A 15642-nucleotide genomic window follows, 5' to 3' on the forward strand; every position below is an offset into this window, starting at 1 on the left:
CACTGTTAAGGCCTGACTTTGTCCCCCTTTGCACGTTGTCAAAACGGATCGTCAGGCCCCTGGAGAAGAAGGGCTGAGTCCTCCCAAAGCCAGGGCTTCTTGCAACAGGGAGGGACAGGGACAACAGGGTCTCTGCCCGCCCCACCCTCACCCCGTGAGCCTGGAACCACAGGGCGCAGGCTAAAGCAGTGGCATCTGTGACTGTGCGGCCAGCAGCAGAGAGGGGACTCCGACAAGCACCCACCCAGCTCTGCCTGGTGCCACTTGGTCCTGGGTCTCGGGGGAAGCCTGCTCTCACCTGGGCCCCCACATCTCGGCTCTTGGCCCGTAGCTTGTTGACTTGGGACTCGGCGATGTCCGCCCGTTCCTCGGCCTCCTCCAGCTCATGCTGGACCCTCCGGCACCTGGACAGCTGCGTGTTGGCCTGCTCCTCCTGCACAGAAGGCAGAGGGGGCAGGAGGCTGAGGAAGCCCCTCCCTCTGGCTCTGAGGCCCCCGGTTCTAGGAGAACCTGGGCCCCCAATTCCCTGACAGCAGAGGAGGGAAAGCTGAGCCCTCAGCCCCCGCAGGCAGTGAGGAAGATGCCCGCAGCTCCTGACCAAGTATACTGCCTCATTGCCCGGCGGGGCTGCTGCCTCCAGGACCCCCCCTCCCCACCTCCCCCACACCCTCCTCCCTGCTATCTCCCCAGCTGGAGCACTTTAGAGGAACCCCAAGTCCCAAGGCACCCGGAGGGGTCTGAGACCAGTGGTCCAGCCCCTTGCCCGGGGTCTACTCCCAGCATGGTCTGCCTGTGGCCAGGCCATCGCATGGGCCTGTTTGAAGGCCAACCAAGGCTTTCTGATGAAGGGGGCCTCCGGGGCCCCTGCCACCCTGGCCAGTCCTGTTGCAACTTCCTATTTAACCCGTTCAGATCTGCTTCCCCAAGATCAGGGCAGAAGCACCAGCCTCTTGGGCAGGGGGGAGAAAGGACGGGGAGAGAGGCTGTACCCCAAGTCATCCATCCAGGGCACGGCCCCCAGATTTTGTTCCTCAGGACACTAGCCCTGTGGGATGCTCTGCATGCCATCAAAAGGGGCTGAGGTCCGTCAAGGGTGGAAATGCTACTGCCCAGAACGCCTCTTCCCCATGCAAAGGGTCCATTCCACATCACCCGCCAAACCCAGAAACCCATCCAACTCTGTGTCACCCAGAGTTTCCCAAACAATTTCTTTTCTATAAAAGACCGCCCCCCCCCAAAACCACCCTGGCATCCTGCTATTAACATCCTTCAGACCCAGTGTCCCCAGGAGATATTTGGGAAATGCTGATTTTAGCCCAAACAGTTTCCTTCCAGTTGATTTCACATATTTGCTCAAGGGAAGATAGAAAAAGACAAACGGAGGGTGGGAGTTAGGGAGCTCGGGGGAGCATGGAGGTGGCGGGGTCCCCGGGCAGAGGGGGGATGGGTGAGATGTTTGAGGTCAGGTCCCAGGTCCCAGGGGCCAGGGCGCTGGGTGAGGAGTCAAGGGCAGGTGGAGTGAGTCGGGCTGGGTGGGAGAACCCAGGCTGAGGCAGAGTGAAGGGATGGAGTAGCTGGGCCAGGTCTGGGGAGCCAAGAGGCCTGGAGGAGCTGGAGGCGGGGCAGGGTTGCTTCCTGCAGACCAGGAGGGAGGGGCAGGCCTCCTAAGCGCGTGATTACAGCCTGCCAGTGAAAACGCAGGCCCTAGGAAACAGGGACGGGCTCCTGCTCGGGGCCAGGGCACCCAGGGCCCCGCACTCACAGCCTCCTCTGCCTGCCGCTTGTAAGCCTTCACTTTGGCCTGCAGCTTGTCCACCAGGTCCTGGAGCCTGAGGATGTTCTTGCGGTCCTCCTCGGCCTGCAAACAGAGCGACCGTGCCAGGGCCCACTGCTTCTGCCAGCTGTGATCCAGGAGGCATCCGCGGGGATTCCGGTGAGTCATTGCCTACCTGGTAGGTCATCTCCTTGACCTTGCGTTCGTATCTGTGGGCGCCCTTCAGAGCCTCAGCGCCCCTCTTCTGCTCAGCGTCAAGCTCACTTTCCAGCTCCCGCACCTGTGTGCGGAAGAGAACAGAGGTCAGGCCACGTGTCCCAGGCTTTTCTCACCCACTCATGTGCCGGTTGTCTTAGGGTGAACTGAAGACCCTCTAGTGATGTTTTGTTTCCTCCTAGGGCTCAGGAACACATTTTATTTTATTCCCTAGGCCACCGTTAGTCCATGCCGTGCTTTGTTCAAATGACAAGACGCCGTCTTTGGGCAGAAGCATCTCCAAGTGCACACAGCTTGGGTACTGGGCTTTGCAAAAGTGCCGTTTCATCTGGGGCCATGCAGCTTGGTGAGGGCCGTCCTGGGGGCCTGATCCTGATCAGCAGGGGTCATGGAGAGAACCTGGGCCAGGGAGAGTCAAAGGTGTGTTTAAGCTCCAGGTCCAGCTAATGGATCCCAAGCAAGTCACTTCCTGGAATCCCCGCTGTGGCACAATGGGTTAAAAAATCTGACTGCAGGAGTTCCCATCATGGCTCAACGGAAAACGAATCTGACTGGCATCCATGAGGACGCAGGTTCCATCCCTGGCCTTGCTTAGTGGGTTAAGGATCTGGCATTACCATGAGCTGTGTCGCAGATGTGGCTTGTTGTTGTGGCTGTGGCGTAGGCTGGCACCTACAGCTCCAATTCGATCCCTAGCCTGGGAACTTCCATATGCCGTGGGTGTGGCCCTAAAAAGACAAGAGACCAAAAAAAAAAAAAAAAAAATCCGACTGCAGCAGCTCAGGTTGCTATAGGGGTTCAGGTTTGATCCCCAGCCAAGCACAGTGGGTTAAAGGATCTGGTGTTGCCACAACTGCAGCGTAGGTCACAGCTGTGGCTTGGATTCAATCCCTGGCCCAAGAACTTCCACATGCCGCCCCCCACCCCTGCCCCCAAACCCAGAAAACCAAGCAAGTCACTTTCCATCATTGAGTAAAAGTTTCTGTCTGTTTAGAATGGAGATGATAATTCCTGCCTAACCTACCTTGAATGTGGGGTTCAAATTAGACCAACTTGGTGAAAGTATTTTTTAAATGATGAAGCACTGCACAGGCATCCTGATTTCATAGCTGTGTTTGCCTTTCCTGAAGTCTCAAGGGGACATGCCACCAAGAATTCTGTGGCCCCACTGTGGTCCAGAGAGAGCCCAGCGGCGGGGGTGGTGGCCAGTCACTGAGAATCCTGGTGGCCACAGAGAGGGCAGCTCTGGGCCCGCAGACTCACTGGATGAACCTTGAAATCTACCAGCGGAGGAGTTCCCGTCATGGCTCAGTGGTTAACGAATCCGACTAGGAACCATGAGGTTGCGGGTTCGGTCCCTGCCCTTGCTCAGTGGGTTAACGATCCGGCGTTGCCGTGAGCTGTGGTGTAGGTTGCAGATGCGGCTCGGATCCCGTGTTGCTGTGGCTCTGGCGTAGGCCGGTGGCTACAGCTCTGACTGGACCCCTAGCCTGGGAACCTCCATATGCCGCGGGAGTGGCCCAAGAAATAGCAACAACAACAAAAAGACAAAAAGACAAAAAAAAAAAAAAAAAGCATTTAAAGAATTTGGGGTGGGGGGGTGCGCCAACTTGCCTGGAGTTTACTTTTGTCACTCATGTGTCTACAGCCTTGTAGTTTTTAGTCAAAAAAGTCTTTCACATTTAAGGTGTGCAAGTGCTGGTACCTCATCATTGGGAGGCTGACGTAAGGAATGTGTTTGGAGGAGTTCCCTGGTGGCTCAGCGGGTTAAGGATCCTGCATTGTCGCTGCTGTGGCTCTGGTTACTGCTGTGGTGGGGAAGCAGGTGTTTGGGTCTGTCATGCTGGGAGAAGATGTTTCCTCCTCTTCCCCCTCCTCCTCTTTCATGTCCCTTCTCTCAGGGACAACAGAAATGTGTAAAACATCTGCCTCCAGAGAGCCCTTCTCCAGACTGTCAGCTGGTAGTGCAGCTTGTTTTAAAAGACAAAAAGAAACCATCCTGGGTCTAAAGGGAAAAGCCAGGAAATGCAGGGAGCCATCAGCAAAGAAACTAAAAGCTACAAAAGATGCTCCTGGATAGAGAAAAGGCACGACCCCCCAGTGGGGATCGCATTTTGCCAAAGAGGAAGTGCCAGCGGCCCTGCATCTAGGACAGAGTGAGCAAGAAGGTAGAACTGCAGGTTGCAGTTGCATGGGCAAATCTGGGGCGGGGGGGAAGTGCATGAGACCGGGCAGTGGGCAGCAGAGGGAGACTGCAGGTTCTGTGTAGGATGGGCCCTTGCTCATCAGAGCAGAGCTGGCTCCGAAATGTAACTGCGCCAAAATGTGTAATCTTATGATTGCAAAGTATGTTCTCCCCCCATTTTTGTCGATCTGAATCTATATAAAACCAGAATGTGAACATGAGAAGTGTCGTTATGCTACAGGTGTCAGGGGATATGCATTCTAACGTGGGGTTGTGTGTGTTGGGGGGGGGCAGGGACCAGCGAGGGAGAAAGAGTTGAGGCGTTTGGCTCAAGGGCCTTTCACAAGTGGTCCTCAAACTGGGCCTGAAGTTGCCTCAGTGCCCACTTTCCTGCCACCTAAGTTTCCAGACTGTGGTTCTGCCACAGAGGTGGCTCAACCGGTCTCTCTTTGGGAGGGAGAGTCCTCTCCGGCCACCCTACCCGGTTCTCCAGCTTCTGGATCTGCTTCTTCCCACCCTTCAGGGCCAGCTGCTCCGCCTCGTCCAGGCGGTGCTGCAGGTCCTTCACCGTCTGCTCCAGGTTCTTCTTCATCCGCTCCAGGTGGGCACAGGTGTCCTGCTCCTTCTTCAGCTCCTCGGCCATCATGGCCGCCTGGTTGGGTTCACAGGAGGCGTCAGCCCACCACCCCTCCCTGGCTGACCCCAGGGGTCAGGAGGGGAAGCCTACTAGCCACACCCTGGCTTAGATGCCCCTTTCTTATCTCCAAACGGCATCTTTGATAAGAAAGAACAGAGCTCACATCTGTGATGGCCTTCTTGGCCTTTTCCTCGGCGTTTTTGGACTCCTGGATGGAGTTCTCCACTTCCGCCTGGCACTGGGCGATGTCAGCTTCCAGTTTCTTCTTGGTATTTATCAGGCTTGTGTTCTGCAAGGAAAATGATATACCAGAGGTTCAGGTTCCATTTCAACACTTGGAACGACTGGAAGGGAGACAGCTGGGTAGGAAGGAAGTCAATCGTGAGAACATTCCACTTCTTATTTTTCACATGGGTGAAAAAAATGAAAAAGATACCGTTTCACTATTGATCGGCCAGAAGGTCCCAAGACAGACCCAAGAATTGTACATAACAGAATTGAGGAGTTCCTGCTGTGGCTCAGCAATAACAAACCTGGCTAGTATCCAGGAGGATGTGGGTTTGATCCTTGGCCTCTCTCTCAGTGGATTAAGTATCTGGCATTGCCAGGAGCTGTGGTGTAGGTCACAGACACGGCTCGGAGCTGGTGTTGCTGTGGCTGTGGTGTAGGCCGGCAGCTGTAGCTCTGATTCATTCCCCAGCCTGGGAACTTCCATATGCCACACATGCAGCCCGAAGGAAAAAAAAAATCACACACGCACACACAAAAGAATTGAGTAAATGATATTCAAATATTTAAGGAAGGATAGATTATGTAGTTAAAGGTGTCAGAACAAGAAAACAGCTGAGATAACATATGAAGTGGAAAATAATTCTCATGATCAAAACATGTCATACATAGAATTGTAAGGCTGATGACAAATGAGAAAACACTTGCAATGTGTGTATTGCTGAAAAAATATTCCCTTAATATGTAAATAAGACAAATCACTAAGAAAAAAGGCAAAAGTGGAGTTCCCCTTGTGGCGCAGTGGTTAACGAATCCGATTAGGAACCCTGAGGTTGCGGGTTCCATCCCTGGCCTTGCTCAGTGGGTTAAGGATCCGATGTTGCCGTGAGCTGTGGTGTAGGTCGCAGATGCGGCTCAGATCCCGCATTGCTGTGGCTGTGGCGTAGGCCGGCAGCTACAGCTCTGATTCAGCCCCTAGCCTGGGAACCTCCATATGCCTCCGGAAACCGCCCTAGAAAAGGCAAAAAGGAGTTCCCGTCGTGGCTCAGTGGTTAACAAATCCGACTAGGAACCATGAGGTTTCAGGTTCGATCCCTGGCCTTGCTCAGTGGGTTAAGGATCCAGCGTTGCCGTGTGTAGGTCACAGACACAGCTCAGATCTGGTGTTGCTGTGGCTGTGGTGCAGGCCGGCAGCTACAGCTCTGATTAGACCCCTAGCCTGGGAACCTCCATATACCGTGGGAGGGGCCCTAGAAAAAGGCAAAAAAAAAGACAAAAAAAAAAAAAAAAAAAGAAAGAAAAGGCAAAAAGGCAAAAGGCAGAAGTACAAAGAGCTGAGACATACCAGGAGAAATACAAATAGCCCACACATATGATTACCTCACTAGTAATCAAAGAAACAAGAATCTTTTGTTTTTATTTTATTTTCTCTAAATTACTCAATGAATTTTATTACATTTACCACAATCATCACAACCCAATTTTATAGAAGAAGCTTTTATTTTTTTTATTTTTATTTTTATTTTTTGTCTTTTTGCTATTTCTTGGGCCGCTCCCGCGGCATATGGAGGTTCCCAGGCTAGGGGTCGAATCAGAGCTGTAGCCACTGGCCTATGCCAGAGCCACAGCAACTCGGGATCCGAGCCGCGTCTGCAACCTACACCACAGCTCACGGCAACGCCGCATCGTTAACCCACTGAGCAAGGGCAGGGACTGAACCCGCAGCCTCATGGTTCCTAGTCGGATTTGTTAACCACTGCGCCTTGACGGGAACTCCAGAAGAAGCTTTTAAATGAGGTATTTTTCAACCAAAGAATTGGTGAAGTTTAAAAAAAAAAAAAATAGGGTTTTTGAGAATTTATAGAAAGGCGCTCTCATGTATTTTCCCAATGGGAATAAAAATTGGGACCACTTTGGGGTTCCCATTGTGGGGCTCAGTGGTAACAAGCCCCACTAGGATCCACAGATACACAGGTTCGATCCTTGGCCTTGCTCAGTGGCTTAAGGATCCAGTATTGCCATGAGCTGTGGTGTAGGTCCCAGAGGCAGCTGGGATCTGGGTTGCTGTAGCTGTGGTGTAGACCGGCGGCTACAGCTCCTCTTTGACCCCTAGCCTGGGAGGCTCCATATGCCACACATGCAGCCCTAAAAAGACAAAAAAAAAAAAATTGGGCCAGCTTTGTTAAAGAGCAATTTACAACCTATTATAAATGTCTTTAGTGTGACATGAAATTGTACTTCCAGAAATTTGTTTACTTTCGGGAATATTAAGAAAGTAATAATCACGGATATGTGTGAAATTGTAGTTCCGACGAAGTTTGTCACAGCAATCTTTCTAAAAGTCAAAATGTTTATTGAGAACAATTAAAAAGTATCCAATCATAGATGATTAAAGTACCATCATACAGAAATAAAATGGACTACTTTCCTGTCACAAAAACTACATCATGGGAGTTCCCGTTGTGGCGCAGCAGAAACGGATCCGACTAGGAACCATGAGGTTGCGGGTTCGATCCCTGGCCTCGCTCCATGGGTTAAGGATCCAGCGTTCCCATGAGCTGTGGTGTAGGTCACAGATGTGGCTTGGATCTGGCGTTGCTGTGACTGTGGTGTAGGCTGGCATCTGTAGCTCCGATAGGACCCCAAGCCTGGGAACCTCCGTATGCCGTGGGTGAAGCCCTAAAAAGCAAAAAAAAAAAAAAAAAACAAAAAAAAACCAAAAAACAAAACCAAAAACTACATCATAGAAAACACCTTTTTTTGGAAAACTGCTTTCAAATATAGAGATTCATGACATACTGTTAAATAATAAAAAAAAAAGGCTGCAAAAAGATTGATCACATCTACCAAAAATAGTATATTTTTTTGATGGCAAAAATTATTTTTGAGACTAGATCTCAAAATGCTAACAGTATGGTTGGTATTTTTCTTCTATTTTTTTGTACCCTCTATTTTCTAAGACAAGGAATTTTTTTAAACTTTCCAAAAAATAATGACTTCAAAAGACAACCCTTACTTTCTAAGCTTCCGGCTTAAATATTAACTGCCTCTGGGAAGCTTTCTGAGCCCCTTTATGCTTCTCCTTCCTCTTTCTAATTTCCTGACAATGTGCCCAACCCTTTATCCTCAGATAAAAGAAAGCTCAGGAATCTTTCCATCTATAGACAAAGTGATTTCAAGAACTAAACCTGGTAAAAGTTGGTCTTGACTGCTATTCTGAGAAGAGTGGTGAGGGCTTCTTTCCACCCAGATGGGGTCTCGCCTGACCCCTGGGTGGACCCCAAGTGGAGCAGGGGTGGACACACCTGGGAGTGTAGGAGCTGCACGCGGTCACTGGCGTCCAGCAGCTCCTGCTCCGACAGCTTGCGGGTCCGCTCTGTCTGCTCCAGGGCCACCTTCATCTCCTCCAGCTCCTCCAGCAAGAGGCCGTTCCTGCGTTCCACGATGGCCAGCTGCTCCTTGAGGCCCTCATTGCTCCTCTGGGCATCATCCAGGTGCAGCTGGGAGTCCTTCTCGGGACACCAGGGCTGAGGTCAGCACCCAGGCCAGGCTGAGGTCCCGCCACTCCCCCGGGGGCCCCACACGCACCTTGAGCTGGCCCTGCACTGCGCGCAGGTGTTTCTGGGTCTCTGCCACCTGGCGGTTGGAGTGGCCCAGCTGAATCTCCATCTCATTGAGGTCTCCCTCCATCTTCTTCTTCAGCCTCAGAGCATCATTCCGGCTCCGGATCTCAGCATCCAGCACGCTCTGTGTGGCCTCTGCTGCCCGCTGGCTGTTTTTCTTCAGCTGCTCAATTTCTTCATCCTTCTCGGCGATCTTGCGGTCCAGCTCGGACTTTACCTGGTTCAGCTCTAGCTGGACACGCAAGATCTTGCTCTCTTCATGCTCCAAGGAACCCTGGTAAAAGCAAAGGAGCAATTAGGAGTGCCAGGGACAGCCATCTTTTTATTTATTTATTTTTTTCCTTTCCTTTTTTTTGGCTGCCCCCGTGGCCTGTGGAAGTTCCCGAGCCAGGGAAGGAGTCTGAGCTACAGCTGTGACCTGTGCCACGGCTGCAGCAATTCTGGACCCTTAACCCACTGCGTCCGGGCTGGAATTGAACCTGTGCCATCACAGAGACAATGCTGGATTCTTAACCAGCTGAGCCACAGCGGGAACTCCACCCTCTTGAATGGGGTTTTTCATCCCCATTGTGATAAAAATGAGTATTATTAGGCTCGTTTTACACATGAATACCCAGAGAGGTCGGTGTGCTCCTGAATGTCCCTGCTGTTCCTGAAACCAGAGCTGAAACCTGTTATTAACAATCTTTGCGTCCTGAGGAGGACAGAAAATTGTTTTGAATTAGTAAAAAATCGATTACCATGTCTTTTTAAATGGTGACCACGATCAGGAGCCAATCCCTTCTCCCTCTCTCTCTCTCCCTCGTTCACATTACAGTAAGTTTTGGTTTTTTTTTTGTTTGTTTTTTTTTTTGTCTTTTGCCATTTCTTGGGCCGCTCCCACGGCATATGGAGGTTCCCAGGCTAGGGGTTGAATCAGAGCTGCAGCCGCCAGCCTACGCCAGAGCCACAGCAACACGGGATCCGAGCGGTGTCTGCAACCTACCCCACAGCTCACGGCAACGCCAGATCCTTAACCCACTGAGCAAGGCCAGGGATCGAACCTGCAACCTCATGGTTCCTAGTTGGACTTGTTAACCACTGAGCCACAATGGGAACTCCATACAGTAAGTTTTTAACCCCTTCTCTTAAACAAACAAGAAAAAACAGAAATTGCTCCCCTGTTATCCTGCAATGTGCCAGTTTCCCTAGACTCTTAACCCTCCCTGGCCTGGGGCGTTATTAGGATTATTACATCAGGACACTGCCCTCTCTGGACCATCTGGAATTCACCACAGGCAAAGCTGAGTGCGTATAACTCTGTGAAAAGTGAGGGATTCTGAGGCGGCTCTTTGGGGATGTTTGGTGACTGAGTTCTTGCTTTCTGAGAGCATGACTTCATGGACATCATGAACGTGTGTATTTATTCAAATGGAGAAACAGGATGGACTGGAGGAGGGAGCAGCAGGAAACAGCTGGTGCCCCCAGGGCGCAGCTGCATGTGCTTCCCCCAAGCCCCCTGACTGGTGGCGGGAAGGGCCCCAGGGGTTGTCGCGTCCCCGCTCCCAGCGCCCTGCCCTCCGCGTCACATCCCAGACACTTGCCTCCATCTCTTCTAGGGCAGCCTGGAGGTCCGACTTTTCTTGCTCCACTTGCTTCTTGGTCTTTTCCACTTCCTGAAGATTCCTGCTCGTTTCTGCAATCTGCGTGGTTAGGTCGGAGATCTCTTCTGAAAAGGACAGGCTTGACTGAGGCTCTTTCAACGGGCCCAGTTTGACGGCCCAGGCATGTGCCAGGGGACTCAGTGGTGGGCGACTCAGTCGTGGCATTTATGTAGGAGAGAACAAACATGGACAAGCCCTTCGGGGGCTGGGGGGCAGTGTTGGCCAGAATAGGTGTGTGGTCTCCCCTGAACGTGGCGGAGAGAGAAGCAACAGGACAGTCTGCGACCCCAACCCTTCACACAGTCTACCAAACGGTCACGGAGAGGACAGGGGAGAAGTGGCGGAGAGCATGCACAGAATCGTAGTCTCGGAGAGCAGGGGCTTTGGGGGGCATTTGGTCTGATCAAATTTTGTAGGTCAGGAGTCTGGGATCCCAAGGGATTTAGTGTCGGGCTCAAGGACACAAAGCCCTGTAGAGGCAGGATCCATGGAAGATCTGTTCTTTGCAGAGCTCTGAGCTCGGCAGCCCGGCGAGCCCTCTGTTCTCGAGGATGGAGCTTGGCTGCTACTTTTTTTTTTTTTTTTTTTTTTTTTTCTGTGTATAGAAGCTCCTTTATTTTCTCTTTTAAGTAGAGTTTTGTCCTGATATATGCCCAAGAGTGGGATTGCTGGGTCATATGGAAGTTCTATGTATAGATTTCTAAGGTATGTCCAAACTGTTCTCCATAGTGGCTGTACCAGTTTACATTCCCACTAACAGTGCAGGAGGGTTCCCTTTTCTCCACAGCCCCTCCAGCACTTGTTATTTGTGGACTTATTAATGATGGCCATTCTGACTGGTGTGAGGTGGTATCTCGTGGTAGTTTTGATTTGCATTTCTCTTATAATCAGCGATGTTGAGCATTTTTTCATGTGTTTGTTGGCCATCTGTATATCTTCTTTGGAGAAATGTCTATTCAGGTCTTTTGCCCATTTTTCCATTGATTGATTGGCTTTTTTGCTGTTGGGTTGTATAAGTTGTTTATATATTCTAGAGATTAAGCCCTTGTCGGTTGCATCATTTGAAACTATTTTCTCCCATTCTGTAAGTTGTCTTTTTGTTTTCTTTTTGATTTCCTTTGCCGTGCAAAAGCTTTTCAGTTTGATGAGGTCCCATGGGTTTATTTTTGCTCTAATTTCTATTGCTTTGGGAGACTGCCCTGAGAAAATATTCATGATGTTGATGTCAGAGAGTGTTTTGCCTATGTTTTCTTCCAGGAGTTTGATGGTGTCCTGTCGTATGTTTAAGTCTTTCATTGGCTGCTACTTTTGCTTTTACACTGGCTGGGAAGTGTGGGCCTCAGGGTAAACCGAGTAGATGCCAGGTTTTTGAGGGGCAGTGGGAAGGCGGAGGATGTGGCCAAGTGGGGGCGGGGTGGCCGGAAGAGAAGGGGGACCATTACACATCTGTGGGAAGAAGGGAACTGGGGGCTATCACGCACCTGTGATGGGAAGAGCTTGCCTTGCAGGTTTTTTTTTTTTTTTTTTTTCTTTTCAGGGCCACATCAGCAGCATATGGAAGTTCCAGGCTAAGGGTCAAATTGGAGCTGCGGCTGCCAGCCTGTGCCACAGGCACAGTAATGAGGGATCCAAGCCAAGTCTGTGACCTACACCACAGCTCACAGCAACACTGGATCTTTTAACCCACTGAGCAAGGCCAGGGATGCAACCCACGTCCTCATGGATTCCAGTCGGGCTCATCACTTATGAGCCACCACGGGTACTGCTCACCTTGCAGATTTTTGTTCTCCCGTCTGAGTGTCTCTAACTGATCCACCACCTCCTCGTAGGCATTACGCATCTTGAAGATTTCGGTACTGAGGGACCTGGACTCTTTCTGAGCCGCTTCCAACTCGGCTTGACTCTCGTCAAGCTTTTGTTTCCACTCTGCGAGGACCTAGGAGAGGTTAGAGGGACACATAAGAGGCAGAACGGGCCAGGGGCTGGGAAGAGCCACGTAAACAGGGGCCGTCAGCAATGCCAAGGTTGGCCTCCTCCCTCCGAGGGACCAAAGGAACAGAGTGAGCCCCAAACTCGGGGGTTCCAAGCTCTGCTGTCTCTACAGAGATCTGCTGTATTCAGAGAGAGATTTTGGCCTCAAAATTAACTTGAATTAGCTTTAACAAAAAAGAAAATTCCTAGAATTCCCACCATGGCACAGTGGGCTAAGAATCTGACTGCAGTGGCTCTGGTGGCTGTGGAGGCGTAGGTTCGATTCCCGGCCCAGCGCAGTGGGTTAGAGGATTTGGTGTTGCTGCAGCAGCAGCTATGGCTCGGATTCAGTCCCTCACCCGGGAACTTCCATATGACACAGGTGCAGCTGTTAAAAAAATTAATAAATAAATAAAAATGAAAGAAATTCCTTTTGGAGGGACTTTGACAAGCAAATCCCCCAACCCTCCACGCGGACGCGCCGAGAGCCTCCCGCAGGTGCGTGCATCTCACACACAGCTCTCATCGAGCGGTGGGCAAGGACCTTATCGAAGTTCCTCTGCTTCTTGTCCAGGCTGGCGCAGGCGGTGTTGGCCCGCTCCAGGTCCAGCATCAGGTCGTCCACCTCGCCCTGGAGCCTCTGCTTGGTTTTCTCCAAGGAAGCACACTTGGCACTCACAGCCTCCGTATTTTCCTCCGCTTCCTGGAGCCTCTGGGCCAGTTTTTTCCTAAGAGAACCAGATTTGTTATTGTTGTGGGCCGAGGTGGACCGCCTCCGCAGTCACGGGCAGATCCGAGGGAGAGGAGCTGTCTCTAAAGGTCTAGGACTTGATAAGAACCAAGAGTGATGACTGGACAGGAGCAAAGTACCATCTGAAGACTCCCCAAATGTTTGGTGGCAAAGCTGTCACCCAGGAGGCGCCAAGGGGGCCACATGGAACGGACAGCGCCCCAGGGGAAGGGTGGGGGGTCCCACGCTTAAGAAAACTCGGAGACCTGGGGAAGAAGAGGGGGTCTGTCCTCTGTCCCTCCACGTGTGTCTTAGGGTCCTTTCTCTGACCGTAATGGGAGCCTTACTTGGCCTCCTCCAGCTCCTCCGTACGCTGGATGGCGTCCGTCTCGTACTTGGTCCTCCACTGGGCAACCTCGCTGTTGGCCTTGGACAGCGCCCTCTGCAGCTCGGCCTTGGCTTCCTGCTCCTCCTCATACTGTTCCCGCAGCAGGTCGCAGTCGTGGCGGGAGGACTGCAGGGCGTGGGCCAGGGCGCTCTTGGCCTGTGGAGTCACAGCGGTGACAGGTTGCAAAGGCATCTGGCCATTTTACAAGTTCAGGTATTTTCTTTCTTTTTTAGAAGATTTTTAAAATTAGAGTTGATTTACAATGTTCTGTCAATTTCTGCCGTCCATCCATATACATATACACACAATCTTTTTCTCATATTCTCTTCCATCACTGTCTATCCCAGGAGATTGGCTATAGTTCCCTGTACTATATGGTAGGACCTCATTGCTTATCCATTCTACATGTAATAGTTTGCATCTACCAACCCCAAACTGCCAGTCCATCCCACTCCTTCCTCCTCCCCCTTGGGAACCACAAGTCTGTTCTCCATGTCTGTGAGTTTGTTTCTGTTCTACAGACAGGTTCATCTGTGCCATATTTTAGATTCCATGTATAAGTGATCTCATGTGATATTTGCCTTTCTCTTTCTGACCTACTTCACTTAGTATGAGAATCTCTAGTTCTATCCATGTTGCTGCAAATGCAAGTTCAGTATTTTCAGTGGGAACCAGTGTCTCCCAGCTTGAGTCATTGCCTTGCTGCCCTCACAGACTTGGCAGCGTATCTCCCATTTTATTTACTTCATTTAAAATAAGCTGACCCCTTTATTATATTATATTTACCTTAATATTTGCCATAAACTGAAGGTCACCATAAGGATACGTGCAATGGAGATAAGGCAATTTTGCCTAAGGACTTTTGCCACTGAATCCGAGGTCTACTATGTCTTTATGGGGAAGATACATGAGTGCTAGAGAGATGCTACCCAAACTGAGACCTTTTCCCTATTTAATCAGAAGAATTGAAGCAAAATTAGAAAGGGAATACTTTTCTCACCACCTAATGCAGTGTTATGGAATACTCGACCATGAAAACCTCCAAAGCATCTTCTGGTGTCACCAGTGGGATGTGTCATGAGCTGTGTGGTTTCTGTGGCTCCACCACCTCTTCCTGAGCTGGGGGCAGGGGGAACATGACTGGAAGCCTCCATCACTCCCTCCCACCTGGTCAGGAGGACGGTGTAGCTCTCATCATAACGGTCACAAAACTGTCAGAGTGACCAAGTGCAGTAACTGATGCATGTTCTTCCCTTTAAAGATACACCTAAACAGCGGAGCTTTGCCCAGGAGGGAGAACATAGCTGCTTCTGTATCCTGGCCAGTGGACAGCCTTGTTTCTGGAATGGACCTTCTCAGGCTCTGGTCCTCTCCACTCACCCTGCCCCACCAGTCCACCAAAGACCCTTACTTTATAACTGGAAGATGGGAGACAAATGTAGTACTTCTTTTTTAGGGGAGGCAGATGGAGCTTGGGGAATGCTAAAAGATTGCCCTGTAAGTTTTAGCCAACACACGGTAACCTCCGAATTACATTTATGCAGTTCTCTGGCCTCCTGGCTTCCTATTCTAGTGCTTGAACACATAGTGACAACATTTACTAAGCACCTACTGTGTGCACTGTTCTACTGTGCGTGATACCTGCTGTTTACCACTATAGTGGGGGAAAATTATTCTTGCTCTCTAGCAGTTTATAGTTTACTTATTATTATTATTATTATTATTTATTGCCTGCAGAGTGCAAGTAGCTTGATGTGGGATCTTAGCTCCCAGACCAGGGATCGAACTTTGGCCACAGCGGTGGAAGCGCTGACTCCTAACCACTAGGCCAGCAGAGAACTCCCTAAACATAAATATCTTGATATTGACGTCAAGAACATGATGATAGGAGTTCCCACTGTGGCTCAGTGGTAACAAATACAACTAGGATCCATAAGGATCCCTGACCTCACAAAGTGGGTTAAGGATCCAGCCTTGCCGTGAACTGTGGTGTAGGTTGCAGATGTGGCTTGGATCCCATGCTGCTGTGGCTGTGGTGTAGGCTGGCCACTGTAGCTCTGATTCGATCCCTAGCCTGGGAACTTACATATGCCACAGCTGCGGCCCTCAAAAGCAAAAAAAAAAAAAAAAAAAAGATGATGTGGTGTTTTGAGTTTATGCAGATGTCCCAAGGGTGCCTCTAAAACCACATGGTCTTTCCGGAGGAGGGGGACCTAAATGTGGGTGTTATAGCTGGTGACACACAAA

General features: G+C 50.6%; 1 protein-coding gene across 2 annotated transcripts in view; it reads right to left on the reverse strand.

Annotated features, from left to right (window-relative positions):
- Positions 1-15642, reverse strand: part of MYH13 (myosin heavy chain 13) — a 64975-nt gene that overhangs the window by 199 nt on the left and 49134 nt on the right. Inside the window, exons 29-39 of one of the 2 annotated variants that reach the window (XM_021066284.2) lie at positions 13355-13551; positions 12822-13005; positions 12077-12242; positions 10247-10371; positions 8629-8937; positions 8346-8549; positions 4976-5101; positions 4657-4827; positions 1950-2054; positions 1763-1858; positions 299-433 (exon numbers count right to left, since the gene is read on the reverse strand). In XM_021066284.2, the coding sequence (XP_020921943.2) occupies positions 299-433; positions 1763-1858; positions 1950-2054; positions 4657-4827; positions 4976-5101; positions 8346-8549; positions 8629-8937; positions 10247-10371; positions 12077-12242; positions 12822-13005; positions 13355-13551 (1818 nt within the window). Of the gene's footprint in view, positions 1-298; positions 434-1762; positions 1859-1949; positions 2055-4656; positions 4828-4975; positions 5102-8345; positions 8550-8628; positions 8938-10240; positions 10372-12076; positions 12243-12821; positions 13006-13354; positions 13552-15642 lie in introns of both variants that reach the window. The other variant, XM_084986083.1, reaches the window with a different exon arrangement.

Source organism: Sus scrofa, chromosome 12 (assembly GCF_054392235.1).
Source record: "Sus scrofa isolate SSC_HxYL_T2T_F1_AM1 chromosome 12, Sscrofa_HxYL_maternal_Yorkshire_Landrace_v2.0, whole genome shotgun sequence".
Classification (NCBI taxonomy): Eukaryota; Metazoa; Chordata; class Mammalia; order Artiodactyla; family Suidae; genus Sus; species Sus scrofa.